Below are 10,683 nucleotides of genomic sequence, written 5' to 3' on the forward strand. Positions count from 1 at the left end.
GGATCCCTGCAGACAGGAGGAGGAGTGCCAAAAGCACAACCACGCCAATCACAGTCCCACGCCATGGGGCCGGAGGCTGCCCTGCAACTAACACACAGCCAGGAGTGGGTGCCACAGCCTGGACCACATGCTGGCAATGGCCCAAACAATGGCAAAGAGTGTGTGCAAGTGTGTAGATGTGTGTCTTGGCTTGGGTTTCTTCTGGGATGGAGGATCACCCCATGTATGGGAAACGAAAGGTTTCCTCTGCTCCCCATGAGACCCAGCAGCTCCTGCGCTAGGCCAGCTCCTCACCACGGGAAGCGGCCAGGCTGGGAAAAGGGAGGATGCAGGAGAGACCCTCAGAAACAGGGAGCGAGGAGCCCACTTACCAACAGAGAAGCTGTAGCACACGCAGGTGAACTTCTCTGCCTGTTGGAGGAGACGGGAGGGAGAGATCAGGCCACTCCTGCCCCACTGCCCACCCTGGGGGCAAAGGCCTCCCACCCACAGCCACCAAATGCCCCACCTGTGGCCGAGGACCCCGGGGACACTGTCCTGTCAAGACGCCTGGGCTCTCGGCGCAGGCATCGGGAGCAAAGCCCATGCAGCACTGCCGCTCACCGTCGGTGGCCGGCCAAAACCCCACCGAGGAGCCTGGCCCCAGCTGGCAGCGTCCCCGGGGAGCAGGAGCCCCCTGCGATAGGTACCTGCTGCGAGCGGCGGACGAGACGGAGAAGGACCATGTAGTCTGAGCCCGGCCGGAGGGCAGCGTTGTGGTAACCCTGCCCGTGGGTCCCGCTGCCCAGCACAAAGTCCATGGGGGCGGTGAGGTTGAGCACGGCGGCCACGTAGGTGCTGGGCTGCTGGCTGGTGTTGAAGGGCTGCGGCTCCCCCAGGCAGGCGCCTTCCACTGCCGTGCCATTGCGCATCGCGGCCACGATGAGCTGGTGCTCCCTGCAAGACAGGGCGGTGAGAGGGCCAGGGGAGACGGGGACAGGGAGAGAGGGACGGAGGCGGCTGCGGGCAAATGCTGCCGGTGGGGAAACCCATCTTGGGGCTGCGGAGAGCAGAGCTGCCGGGGGCTGCACTCACCTCGCCACCTCGGGGTGAGGGGCGATGGGGCGGAGGGGAAGCACGGCCGTCCCTTGGGATGGGGAGATGTCACGGACGCTGTGGCAGCTGATGTCAAGAGGGCGCGGGGTGTCTGGAGGGGAAGACCCGGGGGATGAGCATCAGTGGGCAGCACGGCAGGGGCTGTGCGGGGGGCAGGGGCAGCCCTGGGCAGCGCAGGCTGCAGAGCACAGCTCCTCTGTGCCCAGGCACCTCCACGCCATCTAGGAGGCCACAGGGCTGGGGACAGAGAGCTGCCTCAGTCGGGGCACATGCCGTGGCCACCCCGGAGGGACCAGGGCACAACAAGCCTTACCCCAGCTGTTGGTCTGAAACTCCCACAGCGACGCAGCCCCGGCTCCGGCGGCCGTGAGTCCCTGCATCGTCACCACGTAGCTGCTGCCGGGGCTGTGCTCAGGCAGCGGGTACTCAGTGACGGAGCTGTTCAGCCGCAGCCGCTCCATCTCCAGGAAGCTGCCATCCCGTGCGCTCCTCGTCGTGATGTTCAGCTGGGGACAGGAGACAGAGCTGGAGGGCAGCAGCTGCGACCTGCCCTCTGGGAACCTGCCCATGGCACAACGAGACAGAGCAAAGCATCCCTACAAGCCTCCCCTTCCCTGTGACTGCCCCAGCCGTGCAAGGCTCCTGGAGAGGAACCAGCAGGAGCCTTGGCCCCATGCGTGGACCTCAAAGCAGACAAGAGGAGGAGAGGAGAAATTTGGAGCCAACACTCAAGACGTCAGAGCGGCTGCCTCTGTGAGCAAAGGACCAAGCCTCTGTGAAGAGCTGAGGGCAAGAGGGAGGCCGTTCCTTTGAAGAGGTGTATATATGTGTAATGAGCCCAAGGCCAGGTCACTGGTATGGTATTGCAACATCGCAGGCACTGTGCTGACGTCCCCCACAAGAGGAGCATCTCTGCTCTCCTTCCAGCTGCCACCCAGCCCTACAGACCTTTCTGTGATGGTGGTCCAGAAAATTGCATTTTCCTACCTTTTTAATTATCATCCTTAGCTTTGCTGGGCAAAGATTTCCTTTTCCTGGAAAGGCAAAGGGGAGTCCCGAGTAAGAGACTGGTGTTGCCCATGGCCCATTTGCCAATTTTAATTTCTCCTGAGATCCCAGGCCATCCTCGTTGCTGTCAGGGTCTTTATGGCAATGGCATCTTGGGAATATGCAAAAAAGGAGCTAACTGAAACCAGAAAGAAGGGCTCTTCTCACAAACAGAGGTGTCTGGGAGGAGGGAACCAGCTGGAACAGACCCACAAGCAATGCCATCAGGGCCCTGTTTGCCAGTTTCTCCAGGAAAGAGCTAAGAGGGGCACGAAGAACCAGCATGTCTGGGTCCCTGTCACCCCACAGAGAGGTCTGTCCTTAGAGAGGGCATAGGGCACACTGGTAAGGGTCTCACTCCCCCTCAGTGCTAGAAAGCAGGGCTGCACTGTGGGAAGAGCCCCAAACCCACAGACAGAGGAGATGCTTCTAGCCACGCACAGAGGAAAACTCAAAGGAAAGGTGCAACTATCCCAGAAAAAGAGGGTTTTTCAGAGAATGACTCAAACCACAGGCTTCCCTGTGGCAGGAACCAGAAACAAGCATGCAAGAGGCACAGGAAACCCTGGGAGGCCACCATAGCAGACACGTCACCAAGTGCTGCACACTGAGCCGCAAAGTCTGCCAAACCCCAGGCTGAGCATACCCGATGAGTAAGCCCAGAGGAGAGGTAGCCTCCACCACCTCTCCAGGCAACTATACAGCATGAGGAATGTCAAGGGTGAGACAGAAAATGCTCCTGCTCATCACAGCCAGATATTCACCTGGACTGTCTGGGAACTGCAGGTCATCACAGCTTTCCCTTCCCCACTCTCCTTGCCTGCCTGCACAGAGCTCCAGGCAAGGAGGCACCTGGCAAGGTCAGGGGGATCACGGGGAGTCCGTGGTCCCCTGGTACCTGGTATCCGATGATCTCCCCTTTGCAGGAGGGCAGCGGCTTCCACCGGAGGGACCCCGTGTTGGGATCCAGCCACAGCTTCTCTGGTTTGTCCGGCACTGGAAGCACAGGAGGACGGGGTCATGCATGGGACCAGCAAGAAGGGGCTGATCCCAGAGCAGGGTGCAGGCAGCTCCTGGCCCAGCGGAGAGCGAGGAGGAGACATGCTGTGCTCCAGGGCCCTATACAGCCCGTTCTATTGATTCCCACAGGATCTGAGCAGCCCCAATCCCAGGACCATCACTGCAGGGAGCGGATGATCAGGTTGAGCTGACGGGCGAGGGGCACCTTTACATTTCCTGTAGGTGGACACATACCTGTTTCCTTTGTCCTGAGGAGCCGTGTGTACAGGACCGTGCTGGGCGGCAGGGAGATGGTGACACTGTAGTCAGTGAAGGGCTGCAGAGGGGGACAGGTGAATGTTCCCTTCTGGCCGTGTAGCGTCTCCTCTCCTTTCACCTCTTCAGCCTCACAGGGAGGGGAGGAAGGCCCTGCCAGACGGCACGTGGCCCGCATGCGCTGGCAGGCGTCAGGGAGCCTGCAGGTCCAGTTCAGTTTGATGCTGGTGCTGGAAATCTCCAAGGTCCCGGGGACAACCTGGAGGACCTCTGTGAAGGAAACATTGCAAGAGGGTCACTTCCTTCTCCTCCCAGCCTTGCAAAGGTGCTGCGGTCAGACAGCTCTGCTCCCCACCCAGCTGAGTGGGAGGGAAAGCAAGAGGCTGAAACTGGTCACTCCAACTCTGGTAGGGGATCAGGAGGAGTTTGGGGTCATGGTGTGCTCAGAAGCTGGATGTGACCTTTTGGGAGAATTCCCCCAGTGAGGCAACTGCCCCCATTCCGTTCCTTTGAAGAGGTGTATATATGTGTAATGAGCCCAAGGCCAGGCCACTGGTATGGTATTGCAACATCGCAGGCACTGTGCTGACGTCCCCCACAAGAGGAGCTCTGAACTTCTCTTTCCTCCTGTGCAAGGTTGGACTCTGAAGGCTTTTTCTACATGAAAAGCGGATGACAGAGTTCCCACAAGGGATATAGATGGAGGCTGCCCATTTGCCAATTTTAATTTCTCCTGAGATCCCAGGCCATCCTCGTTGCTGTCAGGGTCTTTATGGCAATGGCATCTTGGGAATATGCAAAAAAGGAGCTAACTGAAACCAGAAAGAAGGGCTCTTCTCACAAACAGAGGTGTCTGGGAGGAGGGAACCAGCTGGAACAGACCCACAAGCAATGCCATCAGGGCCCTGTTTGCCAGTTTCTCCAGGAAAGAGCTAAGAGGGGCACGAAGAACCAGCATGTCTGGGTCCCTGTCACCCCACAGAGAGGTCTGTCCTTAGAGAGGGCATAGGGCACACTGGTAAGGGTCTCACTCCCCCTCAGTGCTAGAAAGCAGGGCTGCACTGTGGGAAGAGCCCCAAACCCACAGACAGAGGAGATGCTTCTAGCCACGCACAGAGGAAAACTCAAAGGAAAGGTGCAACTATCCCAGAAAAAGAGGGTTTTTCAGAGAATGACTCAAACCACAGGCTTCCCTGTGGCAGGAACCAGAAACAAGCATGCAAGAGGCACAGGAAACCCTGGGAGGCCACCATAGCAGACACGTCACCAAGTGCTGCACACTGAGCCGCAAAGTCTGCCAAACCCCAGGCTGAGCATACCCGATGAGTAAGCCCAGAGGAGAGGTAGCCTCCACCACCTCTCCAGGCAACTATACAGCATGAGGAATGTCAAGGGTGAGATAGAAAATGCTCCTGCTCATCACAGCCAGATATTCACCTGGACTGTCTGGGAACTGCAGGTCATCACAGCTTTCCCTTCCCCACTCTCCTTGCCTGCCTGCACAGAGCTCCAGGCAAGGAGGCACCTGGCAAGGTCAGGGGGATCACGGGGAGTCCGTGGTCCCCTGGTACCTGGTATCCGATGATCTCCCCTTTGCAGGAGGGCAGCGGCTTCCACCGGAGGGACCCCGTGCTGGGATCCAGCCACAGCTTCTCTGGTTTGTCCGGCACTGGAAGCACAGGAGGACGGGGTCACACAGGGGGCTGGCGAGGAGGGGCTGATCCCAGAGCAGGGTGCAGGCAGCTTCTGGCCCAGGGGACACGCTGCAAAGGGACCCCCCAAGCAGGGTTTGTCCCTTACAAAGGCTGCATGTGCTGCAGCAGCAGCAACAGTGTGGTGAGGAGGGAAGAGTGAAGAGGGGACGTGCTGTGCTCCAGGGCCCTGCACAGCCCCTTCCACTGAGCCCCACAGGCTCCAAGCAGTACCAAACCCAGGACCACCACTGCAGGGAGTGGATGATCAGGTTGAGCTGGTCGAAGGGGACATTTATCCACCTCCCCTACCTGTGACACAGCCCAGGACTGTCCCTTCTTTCCTATACTTGTGCGCACATACCTGTTTCCTCTGTCCTGACCAACCATGTGAAAAGGACCGTGCTGGGCGGCAGGGAGATGGTGACACTGTAGTCAGTGAAGGGCTGCAGAGGGGGACAGGTGAATGTTCCCTTCTGGCCGTGTAGCGTCTCCTCTCCTTTCACCTCTTCAGCCTCACAGGGAGGGGAGGAAGGCCCTGCCAGACGGCACGTGGCCCGCATGCGCTGGCAGGCGTCAGGGAGCCTGCAGGTCCAGTTCAGTTTGATGCTGGTGCTGGAAATCTCCAAGGTCCCGGGGACAACCTGGAGGACCTCTGTGAAGGAAACATTGCAAGAGGGTCACTTCCTTCCCTTCCCCTCCCAGCCTTGCAAGCGTGCTGGGTCAGATAGCTCTGCTCCCCATCCAGCTGAGTGGGAGGGAAAGCAAGAGGCTGAAACTGGTCACTCCAGCTCTCTGGTAGGGGAGCACAAGGAGTCTGGACAGGAATGGATATGGGTGAATGTCTGGACTACTATTGCTCAAGGCAACTTTCTCCACCAAGTCAAACTGTGGTATCTGTCAGTCCCAGCATCTCTACAGTCCAACAGATGCAGCTCTTAGAAAAACCCAGCCTGTTCCTGCTCTGCATAGACCTTGGGAGAAAGGTTCATTTTCCCTGGCAGTATAGTGAGAGATGGAGCTCTAGGACACCATAAGGAGTAGTCCTCCTACACCATGCACCCAGCAAGGGGATGAGGGCAAGAAGGGCCCTGTGCTGCTTCCCCCAGGCCTTCCAGGAAAGGCCAGGAGGAGCTGGAGCTCAAGGGACTGAGGCACCCATGAGGGGCTCATACTATGCACGAAGCTTGCACAGTGACTGATGGACCAGTATTTGACCCTGGTGCCTTGTGGCGTCATCTAAGAAGCTAGGGCTATTTCATGCCTTAGGAACCTGCCCCAGGAAGTCAACAAAGCACCCAAGGGGACCAGGCGGCACACCCTGAAAGCTTGGGCCATGCGTGGAACTGTCCACAGGGTGGGGCTGTCACAGGAGAAGCATCCCCTTCTCCTCCCACCGACCTCCCCACACTACCCATGCTCAGAGCTGCCTGCAGGGAACCAGCCCTGAAACCTCTTGCTGTGGCCCAGGTCTCAGGGTTCTCAGTGAGCTGGGGAGCAGCAGAGGACTATTGTTTTCAAAACTTCAGGGACCTCTCACTGGGTTCCCAAATCAGCCCACTATTGCCCTGTTCTCCCTTGGAGGGGACCTCAGTGACCCAAGCTGTGAGAAGATGGTGCCAAGCCTGTGCCCACCATGATACAGAGCCTGGAGGTGACCAGCCTACGGGGAGCAAGCTGTGATACTCACAGCTGCGCAGTTTGAGAGGACACAGGCAGCAACCTGCCCCTGCCCCAGCCATGATGCCATGCAGACCACAAACTACCACACATAGCTCTCCCATGCTCCTCTCCTTTGTGCACATGCTGTTGCCAGAAGCCCTCAGGGAGACCCTTATCAACTGCACCTTCAACAAGAACCTCCCATCCACTGGTGAACCACAGGCTGAACTCAGGGCAGACTCAGGGATTGCCTTGATAATGCCTTCAGCAGCACCTACCATTTCCCCAGGCAGGCAGAGAGCCCCAGACCTCCTGTGCCCGCACAGCCTGCCTTCCCCTGCTCAGGAAGGGCAAAGCGGGGCAGCCAGGACAGCTCCTGATGCCTCCCTTACCAATGCACTCCACGTTGGACCGAATGCGGACCCAGCCACCTCTGCTGTCCCTTCCACGCCAAACTTCTCTGTATACAGGTTTCCCATGACTGATGGACTGGACTTCACTCGAACATTTTATTTCAGTGAAGGACGGCTGGAAACCCTCAGGGCAGCTCAGCATCACTTCTTCATTCTTCTTGTAATTGTCCTGGTCTGGTGCCAGCCGGAGTCTTGAGTCCCACCGGGGCCTTTGGCACGTTTCTGGCAGAGGTGAACGTGGGTGTTAGTTGTGGTTTGAGGTGATGAGATGGGGCAGGGGTGGGTGGTGGGAGAGAAATCCCAGCAATCCCTCCAGCCCCTGCAGGGAGAGGGAAGGTGACACGTCCATCTGCCAGGACATGACCCACAGGCAAGGCTTGTTGGGAGGGGGCCCGCCTTGTGTACCCGAAGCGTGAATGATCACTCATCCGTGAACCTCCCCCATCCACCCTTTTGTCCGGGGACACTATATTCCCTCCTCCACAGCCCACAGCAGGGAGTTTCCCAGGACAATCACCCCTGCACTGGGAGACCCCCTCCAGCCACTCCTTCGAACATGTCACCCACCCCAGCTCAGGCTGCTCTTGATGGGCCATGGCACCACCAGCCCTGCTGGGGTGCATGTCTCTCCAGCCATGGCTCGTCCCTCCCACACGGACCAGAGATGCCCCTGTTACACTTCTGGGGTCCCTGTGCTGGTTCAGTCAGTCCCTCTGCAACTCTGCTTCCCCATGCCACCGTGCAGTGGGACATGGGGATGAGCAATGCCCTCTCCATTCACGTCCCCTGCTTTACCACAGCCCCTGCCCCTTTTCCCTGCTACAAGCCCTGCTCCCTCCTCCACATCCCCTCCTCACCACATTCACCGTCCTCTGGGCTGAGTAGGCACAGCCTGTCCCAGCAGTTTGCGGAGTGCTGCGGGGGGAGGCTTTCTGGCAATGATTCCCACAGGCAGGGATGCTGGCACCTGGGAAGGAGCACTTCCCTGTTCCAGCCTCTGCAAGGGGCTCCGGGAGGCCTCTAAGTGCTTAAAATACAAACTTTCTTCTGCCAAAGGGGCAGAGAAGGGATCTCACAAGGTTCAGACCATCTTCTGAACAGCCACAAAGAGGTACAGACACGCTGGTGAACAAGCCACTTTACGGTCAGGCTTTGCTCTCAAACAGCCCTGATTACAGAAGGCAAGAGATGCCCAGCTGAGCGCCGCAGCCAGCAGCTGTGCCCCAGTGACACACAGCCACCACCTACCCCACGCCCAGGCACCCAGCCGCTCCCCACGCCCAGGCCCATCCAGCTGGCAATGTGGCAGCAAGTTCCCTTTTGCTCTGCTCTCAGCAGGCACGGTGTCCCTCGGGCACACCTGGGGACAGGATGTGTACAAAAAGCGGTAGCCCTGCCCCCTGAAGACCCTTCCCCTGATTCACGGTGCATGAATTCATGCCTGATTCATGCCTGCAGCCTCCAGGGAACGATTGGCAAACTGGCTCAGTGGAGGGCATGACCCATCCCCGACCATCCAGCCCAATCCTGTTCTTCCCACAGCACCCCCAGTGCACCCCCACAGTAGCTCCTGCCCCCCAGGGTCTCCCAGAGACAGCAGGTGCCCCAGCTGACACAGCCCTCAGGGGTCCGCCATGGCTGCATGCTGTAAATTTGCGTATCAAGCTTGCAGGGGGAGGAGCAGCAAAATCTTCTCTTGAGGGGAGAGGAGGAACCGTTTCTTACCTGTTTCCCAGGACTCTCCTTGGACCTTGGGATTGGGTTCTTCCTGGCCCTGTGCTGCCAGCAGAGATACAAGCACCAGGAGAAAGCTCAGAGCCTGCAACTGCAGGGCCATGCTAACATGAAGTCCCCAGGCAGGGCTGAAATCTCAGATCCACTTGCTGCCTCTGAGCCCAGGCATCTGTAACTGACTGCAAGACTTGCAATCACAGGAAGGAAACAGATGTGTGGGGAAACCTCATGAGATACAGGACGCTTCCTCTTTGGGGAGGGAACCTCCCATCAGTGTCAGTGCTACTGCCTTTTGCTGCCTTTTTTCCCCAGGGGCATCCAAGCTCTGGTACTCAACAGAAGAACCCCTGTCACCAGGATCCCAGAGTTTCCCCCCAAAACCCTCCTAGGTACCAGAGTGCATACAAGAAGCACTGCTCCTATTTCTGAGGCAATATCCATGTGCTTCCCAACGTCACTGCATGGGTTTTAGAGTTGTGATGAGTCACTGCACTTCCCCTCAATGATCACAGGAGATGGAGGACCTTTGAGAAATCACATAAAGAGCTAGCAAGGAGCAGGGATAGGAATGGGGACGTGATCTGCAAGGAGTACCTCAAGGCCTGAAACAAGTCCTTGGCCCTTCTGAAAGACACACTCAGCCCACACCCTCTCTCATCCTTCCCTGCTCCTCCATCCCCAGCTGCCTCCTCATCCTCCCCCTCAGCCTGGCAACACTCTCCTCTGTCCCCAGGTGTGCAGACCACCCTGCCCTCTAGTGCCAGCCGAGTGCCTGAGGAAACCCTCAGAGCTACTAAACCCCCCGCCTTGCTCCTCAGCAGCTCCTGCTTTTCTCTTCCTCCAGAACCTCCCATGGGCCCATCTGAGATGTCTCAGATCCCAGAGGGCTGGGTGATCAGACACAGGGGCTGCGGAGGAGCAAAGACCATGCTTGTCCCTCAGCTTTGCCCACAGCACATGCACAAGACACACTCCTGCTCAGGACGTATTGAGGGGAGCACCACCACTCACTGGTTCCCAACACACACCCCATCCAAATGCACGTCAGAGCTGCCCAGCACAGCCATGGAGGTTTGGGGAGGCTGTCAGCCACAGCTCCAGGCCACAGCAGGCCTGCTCATGGCCTCCCCTCAACAAGGTGCTCAGCACCCCACAGGGAACACGACCCCACAAGGGCAATGAGGGGAACAGACAGGAGCTGGGGGGGAGGCAGGAGGCCCCCTCCAAACCATGAGCCTTTATTGCTTGTCTGAACAGAGTAGGCAGAGTCACCATGCTGACAGCCCAGGCTCTGACTGGATATGGGGATAGGGAGTGGGGAGCAGGGCAACCCAGGAGGTGGCAGGAGCACAAACCAACCCTCCCATATCCCAACCCTGCACATTCCCCTTTCTCAACCAGCAGTAGCCACATGGGGTTAAGCTCGCTCCTTCCCTCTCTGCCCAATAGCCATCCAGAGCAGCTCCATCAGGCATGAAGGTCACACCAACGAGAACCCATGTGAAGGAGATGCTTTAGTCCTAGGGGCCAGTTGCAGGTACCACAATGATGGTCAGACAGCTCATATGAAGGACTGTCAAAACACGTCTTTACTTGCACATGCAGCTCATCCCAAGTTGAAAAAAGAGCTGGAGAAGAGAGTGGTCAATTGCCCTATCTTCCAGCAGTGTGCTCCTCACTAAGGAGAGCCTTCGGGCTGCCCCTCAACCTGCCGGCTGCACCGGGCACCGGCATCCCACAGTGCGGGAGAGGCAGTGGCTGCTGGA

At 58.3% G+C, this 10,683-nt stretch overlaps 1 protein-coding gene across 1 annotated transcript in view; it reads right to left on the reverse strand.

Moving 5' to 3' along the window:
- The window catches only part of LOC103922317, a 9,857-nt gene extending 837 nt beyond the window's left edge, over positions 1-9,020 (reverse strand). The window contains exons 1-9 of the mRNA XM_009330427.1: positions 8,909-9,020; positions 7,163-7,405; positions 5,473-5,763; positions 3,041-3,138; positions 1,409-1,601; positions 1,075-1,186; positions 690-936; positions 372-411; positions 11-87 (exon numbers count right to left, since the gene is read on the reverse strand). Of these exons, the coding sequence (XP_009328702.1) occupies positions 11-87; positions 372-411; positions 690-936; positions 1,075-1,186; positions 1,409-1,601; positions 3,041-3,138; positions 5,473-5,763; positions 7,163-7,405; positions 8,909-9,020 (1,413 nt within the window). The remainder of the gene's footprint in view (positions 1-10; positions 88-371; positions 412-689; positions 937-1,074; positions 1,187-1,408; positions 1,602-3,040; positions 3,139-5,472; positions 5,764-7,162; positions 7,406-8,908) is intronic.
- Positions 9,021-10,683: the final 1,663 nt, after the last annotated feature.

The sequence above is a fragment of the Pygoscelis adeliae genome, unplaced genomic scaffold, assembly GCF_000699105.1.
Source record: "Pygoscelis adeliae isolate BGI_AS28 unplaced genomic scaffold, ASM69910v1 Scaffold628, whole genome shotgun sequence".
In the NCBI taxonomy this organism is placed as follows: domain Eukaryota; kingdom Metazoa; phylum Chordata; class Aves; order Sphenisciformes; family Spheniscidae; genus Pygoscelis; species Pygoscelis adeliae.